Raw genomic sequence first — 17,722 nt, 5'->3', positions numbered from 1 at the left:
TGAATCTAAAGAGATTTTATTGTACATTATATTATATAAAAGGCCACTACCTCCACCCATGAAACAGATTAATATTGTCTTAAGTCAATAATATCTTGTTTAATAATATGGGTTAAAAAACTTATGTTTTGTTTAAAAACCTAAAAACCTCTTTTTTCTCTCTAAAAAAACCCTAGCCGCCAAGAGTTTTCTTCTTATTTCTTCCCCGGCTGCCGTCAATGGTTTGATTTTTGTTGTTGACGGTAGCCATCCCTTTATTTATGTTATTTTAATTTTATAGAATACAATAAATAGCGACTCTTTTTCACTTTTTTTATGGATTAAAATCTATCAACGAAGCGCAATTCATTTACCAAGAAGTGAAGATAGATCGAAGATCTTTCATCAATAAAATGGAATCGTTTATGAGCTATATTAGTTTTATTTGTTTTTCATTGTTTGTTTTTTTTCTGAATGTTTTATGTTGTCCTTTCATTATGAAAGGTTTGTTGTCCTTTCTCTGTGAAAGGTTTGTTGTCTCCTTTTTATGTAGGAGTTTGCTGTCTCTTTTTTATGAAGGAGTTATCAAGTGGTGATTGAATGGAATGCTCTGAGTTTGTGGGTTATTGGATAAGTTTTGATCGACGAGTGATCGAAGACTGCACTTATTTAGCGAAACAGTTAATAATTTATTTTTATTTTCGTAAGTAAGATCTGCGAATCAGGCAACATGTTGTCTGTTCCATGTCAGGTCATCGGATTTAGTTTTCGAATTATTCTGAATTTCTTACAAATGTAACTGTTTCATATTCGATTTAATGAGATTTGATGATTTCAAAAAAAAAAATAATATGGGTTAGTTTCTGTTTATATACTCTCTTTGGAGCTCCAAGAAAGATTTGATTCACATGGCACACCAAAGCATAATTTGATTTTTTTTTCATTATTAATTTCATGCTTGTAGCTGTTAGTTTATCATACAACTGTCTGTTATATTAGTTTAGTACACATTTCAACATAAAGTTAATAATACACTTGTTAGAACAAATCAATTATCATATTCATACGTATATATGTCCACTACGTCATTCATGGACAGAGCCAATAATATTATATCATATTATAGAATGTAAAATCTTTCTAATTAATTAAATTACATTACTCTGATCATTACAGTTCATTAATTTGACCACAAAATGCTCAAGGACCATGATCGTTTTAAATTGATTGAACGTGACCGTATGTCCGTATCATGTTTAATCAATTTACACTCTTTCTTAAATAATGATTGATATAGATTAACTTTATATAATTTACACTCTTTTTATCAAAACTATTTATTTTATAATAAAGAGTGCGGATTGATTGAACATCATAAGATATGTTTAGGCAAGAGAATCTTAATTCAATTCCATCTACATAAATAATTGCCGAAAAAGTTAAAAATTGAAATACATACAAAAGGCCAACTTGGGGCCTGGCCTGCCATATATTGATGCAAGCCGGTTGAACTTTACTGGACCTTAGCCCATTGTTTGCTTGATAAAGGCCCAAGCTGTAACAGAACTAAATTTTGGGCCGTTCTATAACTTATGGCTTGAGCTCTTAAACCCAAATATATGTGGGAATGGAGAAGAAGATAGCGCCTGAACCGAAGAGGAGAAAGATCGAACCACCGCCGTTTCGCAGGTAAGTTAATTCTATACCAAAAATTTGTGGATTTTGATCATGCTAAGTAAGTTTTTGATGTTAATATTTAGGGTTATTATAGCTTAATCCAGTTTTTTATGCTAATCTTTAGGTTGATTATAGCTTAATCACCTGGAATTTTGAACTTGTTATCTCTGTAATTCAACTTTATAGATGTTTTATGATGTAAAAAATGCTTTTGTTTGATTATTTGATTGATATAGAGATTCAATTGTGATGGTTTATTTTATTTGATGAGGTGAAAAATTGGGCAGTATGAGTCTGATTAGGATTAACTAGGCTGTTTAGTTCATTAATTAATTATTATCTCAGTGTATTTCCTAAGGAAATTCATTGTTAAAACTGCAATTCTTTGTTTTTCTTCAATGAGATTGTATTTTAAGCTAAGTAGCACAAACACATTGTTCAATCAGCCTTTTTTTTAGGAAAGTGTGTTGGAAACTTGGCATTTCGAACACGAAACTTCATTTTCAACATAGAAAACCTTAAAATAACATTGTTTTTCCGTGCTTGTGTTAAAGTCTCTACCGAATACATGCTACAGAATTTTAAGTATTTAGCTCTCATTTGTGATTAAGGTTTTGAGTAATGAACCTTTTTCATATTGCAGGAATGTCTCTTCAGCTGCAGCTAAGAATACCAAAGATGCAATATCAGTGAGTGGTTGGATGCTAAATTTGTTTGTTGTATATGCTTTTTTTTTTTGGTACCTACGTGTTTCGTTATATATATGTTCTGTTGCACGGGAACTCCACAACTTGTAGAGTGTTATGTTTCGGTGTTCCGTTTTTGTTTCCAACAGCCCTTTTAAAGCTCATTAATTTTACATGTATAATAATGAATTATTGTAAAAAATATCATTTTATTCATTTTCTACTTCAACAATTTCTCGTTTTAGTGTTTCAATTTCCGTGCAACATAGTATAATATCATTCCTTAATGCAATATTTATGTGAGTGGATTGCAGGTTCTAGCACCCCAGACTCACGGAGTTGATTACAGAATTCAACAGGCAAAGAATTTTGCAGTGGCTCAAGCGCGACAAGAGGGTTGCACCGGAAATTTCAGAATTTTTGACTCCCCATTCGACAACTTTCTTGTTCCTGTCATCCCATGTCGTGCAGAATTAGGAGGATAATCGGTATCTTCAACTTGATCATTTATCAAATGTTTAACCAGTTAACCACATGTTTAGCCATTTAGGACTCATAGAATCTATTTTCTAGACTCGATTAGCAGATATTCATGCAGGACAACATCTGCCAGGATTTGATATGATGCTTTGACGAAACAAATATGTACCCTTTGCATCAACATCGGTCGTCCAATGATGTCCATTGATGGCTCTAACTTTGAATCTGTTCTTTGACAGATAACATTGATCACTTTTGAACTGAGTTTGATGAGTGCTTGTAGATTCCTTGGAGTGCTTGCCTGCCCAAAAAGAATTTGTTATTGGTTAGAATTAAGGTCTCTCGTAAAGTTTTGCCTTTTTTAAGACTTTAAGCCTATATAAATATACATACTAGATGAATTAATTATTTGACATAATATCAAAATATCTAAGATCGAAATGTTTAGTGTTCGATACTTGACCATTACCAAGCTTGAGTTTTATGGTGGGTTGATTATTTGAAACTGTTCAACTCTGAAAAAAGGAACCTTTTAATTAAAATTGTTCTTGATATGTGCAATTTGTTTCATGTCTGAACATTATTTCTAGCAGAATTGAATACAGAAACTGGGGGAGGCAGGGGGTGGCTAGTGTTCTGTTGAAGGGCAGAGAATCTGAGCGCACCGTTTTTTGATTTTGGCATTAGCAGGCCATAGTCACATAATAATTGAATCAGCAGCAGACTGAAAAAGTCCTCGGTTTACTTCGGTTCGAACAAACAGCTGGTTTAATGAGTCTTTGATTTTTTTATTTTTTTTAAATAACCCGGTCTAAACATCAGTTGGTTTTATTTTGATTTTTAAGTCAATGATTGGCAGGCTATTAGTCATCGATTGGAGGAAGCAAATCTCATCTAGTCAAGTCACGTGGGCTGTCATCAATGACTTTGTGCTTAATTAATTGATGAGGCAAAAAATGAAAAAAAATGTCTACAGTGTTTTATAATTAATGTTAATTATTTACATTAAATAAGAATTATATACGGTGATTAAAATAAAAACAGCACATTACCAACTTGGTGAGACTAACAATAGAAGATTGGAGAAATTCTTATATAGATTCAGTTTATCATATCATCCGTGGATTAAGTTAATTATATAATATGTCATTAATATACTGGTATTATCGTAATATCACCACTAAAAAGTGTAAAAAAAAACCACCAAAATTACAATAGTGCCACTATTTTAATGATGTGTTGTAATATAATTGGCTAGTTCACAGATGATGTGATAGACTGAGTCTAACTAAGAATCTTTCGATTGGAAATTGAGCAAAAACCTAATCAAGTCTACAAATCAAATTAAATTGAACTGAAATTTGTTGTTTGGTTTGGTTATTCGATAAACGATATGGTTTAGTGGCCAGTTTGGAGAATTTTGGAGTTTGGTTAACGGTTTGAGTAGAGGGTCTGTAAAACTGAAATTACCGAAGAAATGGAACTTTTCAAAATTAAGGGGGCTTTTATTTGATATAAATTTTAGGACTTTTTTTCTACTTTGACAGAATTTTTAAGGCTTTTGTTAATTTTGGATAAAAAGCTATGGGTTGTATCAATAAGTGTAAACTGAATAAAAAATACAAATTTAACTAGATCGATCAACCATTTACAAACATCAGCACCGTCGATTTTGGTCGATTTAGAATCAATCTGAACCAACTAATCAATGCTCAGCCCTACTGCTGAGTGGGATTGACTGGTTCGTATCAGATGAGTTTATTTTGAACTTTTTAGTGCCTGGTTTTTGGCCTTTTCCATTCGGACAATAAAATTCCAAAGTTTAACTTTCACATTTCCTCAACTAATTTACTAAGCCAGCCGACGCTAAATTCACGTGTATAATGTATATAAACTAAAAGTATATTAAAATTATACCAATATTGTACCAATAGTGTACATGTGATAAAGTGATCATTTGTCATTTTGTCGTATTCATCAATAATATTCCTTATTATATAAATTTATTTTTTCTGTGCACTTCTGTGAGAAATCAAATATAGATAAATGTAATTCCTGCTAACTCCTATAACAACTAACACAGAGAAAGTCTATCTCTCATAAAAAAAGAATAGATAAATATTTAAGTTAAAATGCATTTTGAGTCCTTATATTATTATATCTTTTTTGAATTGGCATCCTTCATTATAATTTATATACATTGAATCTTAATAATTTTAATTTTGAAGATATTTGGTTTTCCGTTACAAAAAATATTGATGGTATTAAGCCGGAAGAAAATAAATACATTAAGATACTTATATAAAATAAAAATAAAAATATATATAGACAAAATTAAAAAAATTAATATAAAAAGTAAATAGATATTTATTTAAAGTATAATAACAATATGTATAGTGTATACGACTGTTTTATGGTATCATTTTTTTTTAAACGAGTCAAATGACTTAAAAGTCATATTTTCTTGTACTATACTTAATGAAATTAAGTATTTGCCTTTTTTTTTGTCAAAAAATGGTAATCGATTATTTCAAATTTTAATTGTTAGTTGTTAGTTACAGAGGCGTAATTCAAATCCAAAACCTCTTTATGCGCTTAGAAGTGCCTTAACCAACCAAGTAAGGCCCACATGGGCAAGTATTTGCCTGTGACAAAAGAAAAAAAATTGGAAAAAATGCAAAATGAAAGGTTAAAATATTGCCAAACACTCAATCATTCTGGATAAATCAGACAGATGCACACTATAAACATTTAACACGCCCTTTTGCCACTCCGACGAGATGGCATTCTTGTAATTAAACAAAACTCCATGTCCACATTTTCCCAATATAAATAATAATAGTATTATCAATTATTTTCCTCATCTTAGCAAAATGTACATAAAAGATTCATTTACGGTCCCTCGAAAACATAACGAAAGCGAAATGCAATAGCCATAACCTTTACTACTATTATCAAATTTATTATTATAAGTCAAATAAAAAAAACTATCCCACAAAATTATTTTTCTCTGTCTCTGATTGGATAATCCAGTTCATTTTCTGATGGGGAAGGTGGCGGTGGCAGCTGCGGTGGTCTGCACGGCGGCAGTGTGTGCGGCGGCGGCACTGGTGGTGAGGCAGAGGATGAAGAGCTCAGGGAGGTGGACTAAAGCTATGGAAATACTGAGGGAGTTTGAGGAGAAGTGTGGGACCCCTGTTGGAAAGTTAAGACAGGTGGCAGATGCTATGGCCGTTGAGATGCATGCTGGTCTTGCATCAGACGGTGGTAGTAAACTTAAGATGTTAATCAGCTATGTAGATAATCTTCCCACCGGGTAAGTTCCTGATTGGTAGTCATTTTCTTTTTCTTTAAACTTTTTTGGACTTTTTTGTTGGTTGCAAATAATTTTATTATTTTTTTAATTAATTTAGGACACGAATATGAAGTTCTGAAAATAAGTAGATAAAGATATGTAATGACGTGGTGGTTGAACATAATAAATTAATAATGTAGGAATTTATCTTTTAACTTAATGGTCTCAGTTGCCCAACAGAAATTGATGGAAATAATGGGCTTTGTCTGTTTGTTGAAATTTGTTAAAATGATGTACATACATATAATCCGCAACGGCCGTGTTATGTCATTCATGTAACAAAACTAAACGTTTGCGATGTTGGAATATATAATGATAAAAAAATAAACAATAATTTAATTTTTGAATATTTGCAAACACAAACTAAACGTGCGATGTTGGAATATATAATGATAAAAAAATAAACAATAATTTAATTTTTGAATATTCGCAAACGCTTGTTGGTTTGCCGCAAAAATGACGGGGCACGACTGTTGCGTGGAATAGTCACTCTCTATAGTTTATCATATTTTGCATTTGTATAATATTTTGAGAATGTGGTTTTGATCGAGTTCAAAATTTTGGAAATGATTACAAGAGATGACTACTACTTGGCCAATCTCAAAGCAGTGCCATTTGATAGGTTTTCAGAATTCTAATTTCTTAGAGGCTAAATTACCAACTTTTTTTTTTGATAAGGATCATCAAGAATTTGAAATAAGGAAACAAGAATGTCTTAAGATTTAAATTAGAAGTAAATCTTGCTGTAAAGTCCTTGTATTGGATTCTGTTGAGCGGTTGCTTCGCTGTATTTTTTCAGCGATGAGAAGGGGTTGTATTATGCCTTAGACCTTGGTGGCACAAATTTTCGAGTTTTACGTGTAATGTTGGGTGGGAAAGAAGACCGTGTGGTCAAACAAGAATCTGTTGAAGTTTCCATTCCTCCACACCTGATGACTGAATCTTCAAATGTGAGTACCATTTCGAGCCAGCTTAATAAATTTGATTCGTATTAGATTAATTCATAATCTGAACCCTTGTAGATTGTGGTGTGATTTCAGGCATTATTCGATTTTATTGCAGAAACACTTGCAAAATTTGTTGCTACAGAATCAGAAGGTTTACATCCTTTGCCTGGTCAACAAAGGGAGCTCGGTTTTACTTTTTCATTCCCTGTCAAGCAAACATCAATAGCATCAGGAACTCTTTTAAATTGGACAAAAGGCTTCTCCATAGAAGATGCGGTTAGTCCAAACCTTTATATTGTCGCACTGTCCTTTGCAATTAGTTATGTAGTTTTGAGTGAAGGGATATCGAGGCCTGTTTTAGAGCATGCCGTATTTTTGCTTTTTGAACGAGCACGGGCAATGAAATCCTCAGCAATAAATTTTGGCCTAGAAATTACAGGCAATTTTACTTGAGACTTCTGGCATACTGCATTGCTTCTTGCAATAGTAGTAACTTGCAAGAGTTTAACTCTTTTTAACTGTTTGTTGTTTTACGTTGTGGCTGGTCCTATTATAGATTGGGCAAGATGTGGTAGGAGAGCTCACAAAAGCCATGGAAAGAGTAGGTGTTGACATGCGCGTTTCAGCTTTGGTAAGTTTAACTTCTTTTTAATGTGATTTCAAGACTTCCGTTTGACTTTCCTGCTAATCGATGAGAAATGTAATTTCAGTCTCGGTGTCAATGTAAAATGACTAGCAATTGCATGTCTGGATAGCTAAAAAAATTCCTTAACTTGTTGGGATGATGCAGGTTAATGATACAATTGGGACGTTGGCTGGGGGCAGATATTACAACCAGGATGTCATTGCTGGTGTGATATTGGGTACGGGAACAAATGCAGCTTATGTAGAACGAGCACAAGCAATTCCCAAGTGGCATGGTGTTCTTCCTGATTCAGGGGACATGGTTTGTATTTCTTTTATTTCCTAACCATACTATTTTCACATTTTGTCATATTTTATTTCTATGATTTGTTCTCATGATTTGGCATGAACATAAAAAAGTATTAAAGCGATGTTTTCTATCGTAGGTTATTAACATGGAGTGGGGTAACTTCAGGTCATCGCACCTTCCAGTGACAGAATTTGATCAGGCTCTGGATGCTGTTTCTCTGAACCCTGGAGAACAGGTGATGATCACTTAGCTTTTCATTTTCTTCTTCCTAGTATAAAAGTAATTAATATTTATGACTATTGTCTGCAGATTTTCGAAAAGATTATTTCTGGTATGTATTTGGGAGAGATTGTACGCAGAGTTCTATTGAAAATGGCCGAGGAAGCTGCCTTCTTTGGTGATGTTGTTCCACCAAAACTAGAGATTCCGTTCATCTTAAGGTATGGTAACTATGTATTTACTGGTTATCATTATGTTGCGAGCTCTCTTTTATTTACTTCTCTTTCGTCTTTCTACGGTATAGTTTTTTTTGGTTTACTTATTTTCTGGATGTTTACTCAATGGCTCAATGCATGGTAACCGTTTCATCAAAATGACACTAGCTGCGACCCTCCATAGTGAGACCTCTGGCCTACCCCACTTATCGCTTCCTACTTTGTTTTTCAAGTTACTTAGAGGCTCAGGGTTTTAGTAATATGTCACTTTCTCTATTTTTATGGGATTTTAATATATTTTACCATGCAATATTTATCAAGTTAATAGCTGTGAATAGGTAATTTTATACTAATATGTAAGGTAAAATATGCTTAAATTGGAAAATCATATTATGATTAAAGTTGTGAATTATCTGTTCTAAATTATGCAGGACTCCTACGACGTCAGCAATGCATCATGATACATCTCCAGATCTGAGAGTTGTTGGAAGCAAACTAAAGGATGTCTTAGAGGTATTCATGCTCTCATGATGCATTTGTCTTCCTCAGACTTTTCTCTTACCATTTTATATATTTGCTATCACAAGTTCCTGCAACTCCAAATTTCTATTTATCATATTCCTGAGAAGATCAAGTCTTATTGAGTTCGAAAGATGTTTCAAATGTAGCAATCAGTACTGGTCTAAGTGCCAATTGCACCAAAGTAAGATTAATTCCATGGAATTTGTAGTGGAATATGTTAATTCAATTTTATTTTTCCGTTGTCTTCAGATATCCAAAACCTCCTTGAAAATGAGGAAAGCTATAGTTGAGCTATGTGACATTGTCGCAACTCGTGGAGCCCGTCTCTCTGCTGCCGGAATTGTTGGCATTCTCAAGAAATTGGGAAGAGACACAGTAAAAGACGGGGAAAAGCAGAAATCCGTAATAGCATTGGACGGTGGTTTATTCGAGCACTACACTAAATTTCGCACCAGCATGGAGGGTGCTGTTAAGGAGTTGCTTGGAGAGGAAGTTTCTGAGAGCATTGTCCTCGAGCTCTCAAATGATGGCTCCGGCATCGGAGCAGCCCTTCTGGCAGCCTCTCACTCCCAATATCCGGCGGTTACGGAACATGAAAACACGTCGGCAGATGAAAAGTAGGAGGGCATTCTCAATTTTGTTAATTATTCATTCCCCACGTTATCATGAGGTAAACCAAAAAAATTGTAATGTATGGTCTTAGCTAGCTTATGGTTGAGTGATACATCAAATACTGTAATTGCACCAATTGTTTTAGTATTGGTCCCAAGCCTATATTTTGTTTCATTTTCTAGAGTTAGCAAATAAAGTGGGGAATGTAAACTATTATCTAAAACATTTATTATTAATGATACCTTGACGACCAAGTCATTAAGGCTTTCTTTTGTTGAAAATATTTGTTATAGTTAGTTTTCGACACAGTGTTTTGTGATTAGGGTTAAATAGGTTATATAAATATTATTGCCATTATTATGCTGAAATTTAATATTTTGAATCCAAATCCTATTAAGTTGAGGAAAAAGTAATAAAAAGTTATAAAGTGACGTAGTTCAAAGAATTTGGATTTTAATAAAACTTAAACGATGATATCCATTTTAGATAGGGAACCGATTATAGTTTTAGCTAGAAATTAAACCTACTACTCCTAGGATTAGGAGTGTGCTGCTTCTCTATAAAAACACTTCTATACCATAAAAAAAAAAAAGCTTAATCAAGTTTTGAGAAAAAAAAATAATGGCAGCTTCACAGTCAGAGATTCTGAACAAACTTGACGATGCTAAAACTCAGCTGTACCACTTGAAAGCGGTAATTATTTCAGGAATGGGGTTCTTTACAGATGCGTATGATCTGTTCTGTATTTCATTGGTTACTAAATTGTTGGGCCGCATTTATTTCCACGAGGAAGGATCTTCGAAGCCAGGTAGTTTGCCTCCGAATATTGCTTGTGCTGTTAATGGTGTAGCACTCTGCGGAACTCTTGCGGGACAGCTTTTCTTTGGATGGCTCGGCGACAAGTTAGGGCGCAAGCGTGTCTACGGCATTACTCTCATACTTATGGTGGTCTGTTCTATCTGTTCTGGCCTGTCTTTTGGGAGTTCTCCCCAGGCTGTGATGGGTACTTTGTGTTTCTTCAGGTTTTGGCTCGGTTTCGGTATTGGAGGTGACTACCCACTTTCTGCAACAATCATGGCTGAATACTCTAACAAAAAGACTCGCGGAGCGTTTATTGCTGCTGTTTTCGCTATGCAAGGGTTTGGAATTCTTTCCGGTGGTATGGTGGCTATGATCACTTCGGCGATTTTTCGCGCTGTGCATAAGGCGCCGGCTTATTCTGTCGATCCTGTTGGTTCCACTGTGCCACAGGCTGATTATGTTTGGCGGATAATTCTGATGCTTGGTGCACTTCCTGCTATTCTGACATACTACTGGCGCCTGAAGATGCCTGAAACCCCTCGTTACACTGCTTTAGTCGCCAACAATGCAGCGAAAGCTCATCAGGACATGTTGAAAGTAATGGATATTGAAATGCAACCTGACAAGGAAACAACCTTATCAGAGAATACTAATACAGTTCCTGACAGAAGCAACAGTTTCGGTCTATTCTCTAAGAAATTTCTCTCCCGGCATGGATTACACCTACTCGGAACAGCAAGCACTTGGCTGTTGATTGACATTGCATACTACAGTCAGAATTTATTTCAGAAGGATATTTTCAGCGCAGTCGGTTGGCTTCCACCAGCGAAATCAATGAGTGCACTTGATGAGCTTTTCAAGATTGCCAAAGCGCAATTCCTTATCGCACTCTGCGGTACAGTTCCGGGCTACTGGGTGACCGTCGCCTTAATCGACGTTATTGGTCGATTCACAATTCAGTTGATAGGATTCTTCTTCATGACCGTCTTCATGTTTGCTTTAGCTCTTCCATATCACCACTGGACTCTAAGTGGAAATCACATAGGTTTTGTAGTTATGTATGCACTGACATTCTTTTTCGCAAATTTCGGGCCTAACAGCACAACTTTTATAGTACCAGCAGAGATTTTTCCTGCCAGGTTTCGATCAACATGCCATGGAATATCAGCAGCTGCAGGGAAAGCGGGAGCAATCATCGGAGCGTTCGGATTCTTATATGCTTCTCAGAATCAGGACCCGTCCAAGACTGATGCAGGGTACCCTACCGGAATCGGAATGAAAAATTCACTGATAGTTCTTGGTTGCATTAATATTTTAGGTTTCTTTTTCACATTTTTAGTTCCTGAGCCTAAAGGAAGATCATTAGAGGAGATCTCAGGAGAAGATCAAGTTGAAGCTACCTGCTAAATAGTAGTGTTTTTTTTATTTTTATTTGGATTAGATAGATTTTCCTTTTGATTGAATTTTTGTTTAAGCGCATATTTTTTAATCATTTTTGAGTTAGTTAATGAGTTTGCAATGATTAAGACTTTCAATGTCAATTTTTAGCTTTGTTATATTCAAAAGATCAACATTTTATATCCTTAACAGAGAAATTGCAATTTTATGAAGATCTAAGCATATAACAATTCTGTGTTCATGCAGTGAAAATGTACCTAATTCAAGTATAATGAAAAAAAAAAGATCCAATCTTCTATATTAAAAATCTATGTTATCTCTATCTGAGCATGTGATATGAATATGATTTAGTTGCTACTTATGATACATAGAAATTATGATACACAGAAACAGGAGGAAGCTGCATTTCTTCTTCGTTTCCGAAATTTATACTATGTGTTTTGGGGCCGTTTCGGTAGATAAAAAGATGTAACTGGAGAGAGATCACACATTATCATCACTGCCTGATAGTTCCTCAGGATTTGAATTCTTAAGGAACGGGACCGCATCATTATCTCTTCCGAAACCAATGCTCTTTAATCCGTAGTCAAGTGGTTGGCTGCATTGAACTAGGATTTGCAAGACCTCTCTCATGGAAGGTCTAGCAGAAGGCATTTTACTTGTACATTTCACTCCAACCTTGAATACAATGCACATACCATCCAAATAAAAAGCTTCCATTATCTTCTTATCTAACACATCGGCTATCGGCTTTCCTTGGTTTACGTGACGCCATGCCCATTCCGCCAGGCAATAATTCTCATCACCAAAATTGGCCTCTTTACCGGTTGTCAATTCTAGCAGAATCACACCAAAGCTGTAGACATCAATTTTGTCATCCACTTTGGATGTTTGTGCATACTCTGCAAATCAAAATTTCAGATATTGGAGTGAATTTTCAGAACGACTTCACTAAAACACAATCTGTACGATTTATAAAAAAATTCGGTTACCAAACAATTTTCAAAATCTTATATTCGGTTACTAAATTTTTATTTTACCAACAACGATATATCACTAAATGATTTATAGTGAATTTATGCTTACGAGGAGATATAATATTTGCCATATTTTAAGCTTATTAAACTATACACTTAATTTCAAAATATTACCAACTTTCAAATGACGTGATAAAATTAAGAAGGCACACATTTCCGTTCGACCATGTTAGCAAATATAGTATTAGAATTCATTTCGTAATATGTTATTGTTGATAAAATGTAAATTTGGTTACTAAAACATAAGAATTTAAAAGTCGGAAACCGTTCTGTAAAAATATTATTATTTGGTAACCCTGTAAGAAGGAAAAAAAGAAACATAGTTATCACTTACCTGGAGCAATATAACCAAAAGACCCTGCGACAGCTGAGACTGTAGCTTCTCCTTGCTGAATCAACAACCTGGCTAGACCAAAGTCAGCAATTTTCGCATTGAAGGCAGAATCTAGCAGGATATTGCTCGATTTCACATCTCGATGGATAACACGTGGCGAGCAGTCATGATGCATGTACGATAGGCCCTGAGCAGCTCCCACTGCAATTCTGAACCTGCTAGGCCAGTCTAGGTTAGCATGACAGACTGAGCCGCTGGCATTTCTTGATCTCTTCTTCGTATGCAACCATTGATCGAGGCTGCGTTTCTCCATATACTCATAAACCAGAAGTTTCGTCTCGTTATTGCTGATACAGCAAAGCAGCTTCACTATGTTCAGATGCCTTATTGTACTTAGTATTTCAACTTCAGCTTGGAATTCTTTCTCAGGCTTTTGATCAAACTTTTTGTCATTCCAAATCTTTTTCACAGCAACAATGAGACCTGATCTTTTGATAACAACTCGGTATACCTTTCCGGATCCTCCACTTCCGATTACGTTGCTTTCTGTTAATCCTGAAAGTATATCTGATTCGTTGAAATTCAAGTTATGGAATGAGGTGAACTTCCATGTCGAAATGGATCGCTGTTTTCTCTTCTGGTAAACTTTGATTATCATGAACGAAACTATCAGAGCCAGCACAAAGGCTGCTGCAATAATACTCGAAAGCAAGGTTATCAATCTGGTGGAACTTTTGCTTGACTTTTCAAGTCTGGAATTGCAGATATGAAGGTTTAACAGCGAACTGCTCGTACAAAGACCAGGATTGTTCAAGAAACTGCTGCTATAAGCAGAGATTTCAAGCTGACTTGGGATTTCCCCTATGAGATGATTGGAAGATAGATTGAGAAAGGTAAACTTCAATGATCCTAATTGAGTTGGAATTTTTCCGGAAAGTTGGTTATCTGACAAATCGAGTTGAAGAAGGCGAGGCAGAGAAGTAATTCCATCTGGAATTTCCTCGGCAAGTTGATTATGACTCATGTTTATAGTATCCAACGACTTCCATGAGATTATATCTGATGGAAGGGGTCCACTAAGTTGGTTCCTATCAAGCAAAAGAGTAGTAAGACGAGGAAGAGCAGTAAACTCTTGAGGGATTGTACCAGTAAAAGAATTATTACTTCCAATGAAGACCACCAGGCTCCTCCAAGAATCTCCAGCCGGAAGTTTACCGGAAAACCCGTTGTTACTTATTTCAAGACGTGAAAGATTCCTTGACACTTCATTCGGAAGCTCACCCGAGAACCTATTATCGCTCAGCGTGAGTGTTTCCAGTTTGGAAGATGTCCATAGGCCGACAGGAATCTCACCGGAAAATGCATTGCGTGAAACTGTTACCATCAGCAAACTACTGCAGTTTCCAAGTGAATTCGGCAATTCTCCGCTGAAATTGTTGTCTTCTGCTACCACTCCTATTAACTTGCCTCCATTGCATAAAAATTCAGGCAGCCTGCCTGAAAGCCTGTTTGACAAAATCTGAAGCTCTATAAGCATTGAATGAAGACCTAACTCAGGCGGAAGGGTACCAGATAAATTATTGTTGAACACCTTAAGATGAGTCAGTGCTGGAAGACGGCCAATGCTAGCAGGGATTTCACCTGATAGTTCATTGAAGAACAAAGCCAGAAATGATAAATTTTCCAACTTTCCAATGTCATCGGGTATTGTTCCTGTCAAATTGTTTCCAGAAAGATCAAGTTTCACCAAATTCAGAGATTCAACAATGCGAGGGATCTCTCCAGATAGCTTGTTATTGTGAAGATACAGCATAGTCAAATTCTTCAATGTGAACAAACTGTTGGGGATATTCCCAGTTAATTTGTTGTCCGATAAATCCAGCAACTCCAGTGCTGCCATTTCCCCAATCATTTCCGGAATCTCCCCGATCAGATTCGAGTCGGCAAACCATAACTGCTTAAGTTTCGTCAACTGAGTGAAATTGGATGGGAAAGTAGATGGCATAAAACTATTGTAGCCAAGCATTAGCTCTTCAAGGTTAAACAAGTTACCAATTTCCACCGGGAAAGTACCCTTAAAGTGATTCTGTTGAAGTTGAAGAGACCTGAGCTTCTGTAACTGCCCAATACCCACCGGAATATCACCAGTGAACTCATTAGCGTAAAGATTAAGGAACAATAGCTGAGACAAACGATGAATATCATCCGGAATGGTGCCAGCAAGGTAATTTTGAGAAAGATCTAGATATTCGAGCTTGGAGCAGTTATAGAGAACCAAAGGAAATGTTCCATAGATGCTGTTGTTCCCAAGATCAAGAACTCTTAGGTTCTTGAGCTCACAGATGAACGGTGGGATTGTTCCAGATATGTTCACATTCGGAAATTCCAGTACAGTAACAGAATTGTTGCTGCAATTTACTCCTGACCAGTTACAATGAGATGAGGATGGCGTCCATTGACTGAGACTTTTTTGATTTTGCCAGTGCTTCTTTAATCTTAACAGAGTTGCTTCTTCTTTATCATAAAGCTGATCCGACTCGACATGGCCGAGTACGACGGAAATGAGAAGGACAGAGAAGTAAACTGACAATACAAAGGTTAATTTCGACATTTGGGAAGAGTTCAGATTGGAAGAGTAGATTGTTCTGAGCTTCTGTTAGGTTGATGGTAAGCTTCTAGGAAAAAAGGACTTGTTGTCATGGTGTTTTTCTTCTTCTGTCAAGAAGAACAAGCATAACGTGTGCTACACATAGAAATATAAAAACTCAAAGGTAATTTCTTTCAAACTCTTATCATCTTAAACAATTCAAAATTTGTAGTTGTCATTGTCTTATTCTTGCTTCAAGTCAATGGTCAACCATTTAGAGTTTTTCACACTTTCTACCAACAACCCGAATGATATCACAACGAAATCGTTAAAAACGAAAATGCTGAAATAAAAAAACAAACAATTACGTTCTTATAAGAATATATTATAAATATAAAGTTGTGGAACTTTAGAAGTATTTATGAGAACGGAAATGAAATGTTGAAATATATGACTCGACAAGTTTCTGTGCGATACAGTTCACCGCTTTCAAAAAGTAAAAACAAGTGCATTGATATTGTGGGTTTGCACTTTGCACATGTTATTGAAGCTTTAGTAGTATAGCCTACAAGTACAGCTATACGTTTGACATTAAAGAAATGATCTTTCTCACGGCAACTCAACACCATACGCCTCTATGAGCTTCAGAAACTAAAGAAAATTAAAAGCACGCCATTTTTGAATAGACTTTCATAGGCAAGACATTGACTTTCTCTATTTTAATTCACCAATAATATTTTATACTAGTACATATTCGATTTAAATTCAAAATAATAATAATACTTATAAATCTTTCTAAATGAAATATAAGAAATAAAATATTCGAACCAAACTTTGGCCAAAAAAAAAATTGAAATTATGTTTAAATAAAGTTCTATTGTTAACTTTATAAATAAATGATTGATTTTTTTTATTTTTTTATTTTTTTATTTTAATATATTTATATAAGGTTGACTTCATCCATAAACAACAAAACAGGTGACGGATAAAATAAGAAAACATATTGTTCTTTTATGATTCAAATTTAATTAAAAATAACTCATAAGAATATAACTCAAATTAAAAAAAAAACTGAGATAAAAAGTTTACATGTCAACAATTAATTGGCTTCTACTAAGAGAAAAATAAGGTCATTAGATAAAGCATGACCATAGATTTCCATTTTGGTAGAAGAAAAAATCTCGATGACCAGAGGCAACACTGGGATGTAAATTTGGTTCCAATCAAATTAAAATTTCTCTTTTCTAAATCAAACTGAACTTGAAGTTATAAGATTGTTTTTTCAATTGAACCAAATGAATTAATTCGGTTGAATTTTAAAGTTTGTTTCGGTTTCTTCAATTCAGTTTAAAATTAACTAACTTTTCTTTTATGTCTTAAAATCAAACCGAAATTTTATATAATATCATATGTAACGGGACATAACTTTTTGGTTTGCTTCGGGTTTTATAAGGGTATAATTAAGTTGGCCAACTGGCGAGTTTGACTTGAAAAAAATTATGATTGACTCAAACAATTTGAGTTGAGCTCGAGCTACTCGAGTTTAATCTCGAGTCAAACTTGAATATCAGTTAAAAAGATTCCTAAGACTCGCGAGCCTAAACGAGTTTCTTAACCGAGCCAACTCGTGAGCTATGCGGAATTAATTGAAAAATTGATTTGATTAATATCGAGTTCGAGCTACTCTAATTAATTACCGAGAATACACGGCTTAACAAGCTTGTGAGCCTAGTCGAGTTTGAGTTAATTTATATTTTTATCCTTTATAATTTTATACATCTTTATTTTTATATTATAGTAGACTATAATACTATCTTTATTTTTATTTTTATATTAAAATTTTAATTTAAAAGATTTATATGAATAATCGAATCGAGTTAAGCTCGAGTCTCAATTTTTCTACCGAGTTCAAACTCGAACTTCTAAAATGAAACTTGAT

General features: G+C 34.8%; 3 protein-coding genes across 3 annotated transcripts; 2 read left to right on the top strand and 1 right to left on the bottom strand.

The window, feature by feature from the left end:
- The first annotated feature begins 5,714 nt into the window (after nt 1-5,714).
- LOC126668476 (hexokinase-2-like) lies at nt 5,715-9,907 on the top strand. The gene is made up of 9 exons (XM_050361668.2): nt 5,715-6,138; nt 6,977-7,127; nt 7,218-7,400; nt 7,681-7,755; nt 7,915-8,070; nt 8,195-8,293; nt 8,368-8,498; nt 8,924-9,005; nt 9,264-9,907. The coding sequence occupies exons 1-9, from the start codon at nt 5,867-5,869 to the stop codon at nt 9,633-9,635; spliced, it is 1,521 nt and encodes a 506-aa protein (XP_050217625.1). The 5' UTR covers nt 5,715-5,866; the 3' UTR covers nt 9,636-9,907.
- Nucleotides 9,908-10,032: 125 nt separating this feature from the next.
- LOC126668475 (low affinity inorganic phosphate transporter 1-like) lies at nt 10,033-11,957 on the top strand. Its single transcript, XM_050361667.2, has one exon. The coding sequence runs from the start codon at nt 10,248-10,250 to the stop codon at nt 11,832-11,834; it is 1,587 nt and encodes a 528-aa protein (XP_050217624.1). The 5' UTR covers nt 10,033-10,247; the 3' UTR covers nt 11,835-11,957.
- A 140-nt stretch (nt 11,958-12,097) lies between these two features.
- Nucleotides 12,098-16,624, bottom strand: LOC126668473 (receptor-like protein kinase HSL1). Its single transcript, XM_050361665.2, has 2 exons — nt 13,197-16,624; nt 12,098-12,727 (listed from the first exon to the last, which is right to left on the bottom strand). The coding sequence occupies exons 1-2, from the start codon at nt 15,805-15,807 to the stop codon at nt 12,309-12,311; spliced, it is 3,030 nt and encodes a 1,009-aa protein (XP_050217622.1). The 5' UTR covers nt 15,808-16,624; the 3' UTR covers nt 12,098-12,308.
- Between the last annotated feature and the right edge of the window lie 1,098 nt (nt 16,625-17,722).

The sequence above is a fragment of the Mercurialis annua genome, linkage group LG2, assembly GCF_937616625.2.
Source record: "Mercurialis annua linkage group LG2, ddMerAnnu1.2, whole genome shotgun sequence".
NCBI classification, from domain to species: domain Eukaryota; kingdom Viridiplantae; phylum Streptophyta; class Magnoliopsida; order Malpighiales; family Euphorbiaceae; genus Mercurialis; species Mercurialis annua.
Note: the sequence above shows the minus strand (reverse complement) of the source record. Positions and strands in the feature narration are given on the sequence as shown.

What these genes read in the sequence shown, in the direction of transcription:
- LOC126668473 (XM_050361665.2), bottom strand. Translation starts at nt 15,807, where the DNA reads ATGTCGAAATTAACCTTTGTATTGTCAGTTTACTTCTCTGTCCTTCTC. An exon ending in TTTTGGTTATATTGCTCCAG is followed by an intron (nt 12,728 to 13,196) that starts GTAAGTGATAAC and finishes TTTGATTTGCAG; the next exon opens with AGTATGCACAAACATCCAAA.
- LOC126668475 (XM_050361667.2), top strand. Translation starts at nt 10,248, where the DNA reads ATGGCAGCTTCACAGTCAGAGATTCTGAACAAACTTGACGATGCTAAA.
- LOC126668476 (XM_050361668.2), top strand. Translation starts at nt 5,867, where the DNA reads ATGGGGAAGGTGGCGGTGGCAGCTGCGGTGGTCTGCACGGCGGCAGTG. An exon ending in CTCTGAACCCTGGAGAACAG is followed by an intron (nt 8,294 to 8,367) that starts GTGATGATCACT and finishes TATTGTCTGCAG; the next exon opens with ATTTTCGAAAAGATTATTTC. An exon ending in GAGATTCCGTTCATCTTAAG is followed by an intron (nt 8,499 to 8,923) that starts GTATGGTAACTA and finishes TAAATTATGCAG; the next exon opens with GACTCCTACGACGTCAGCAA.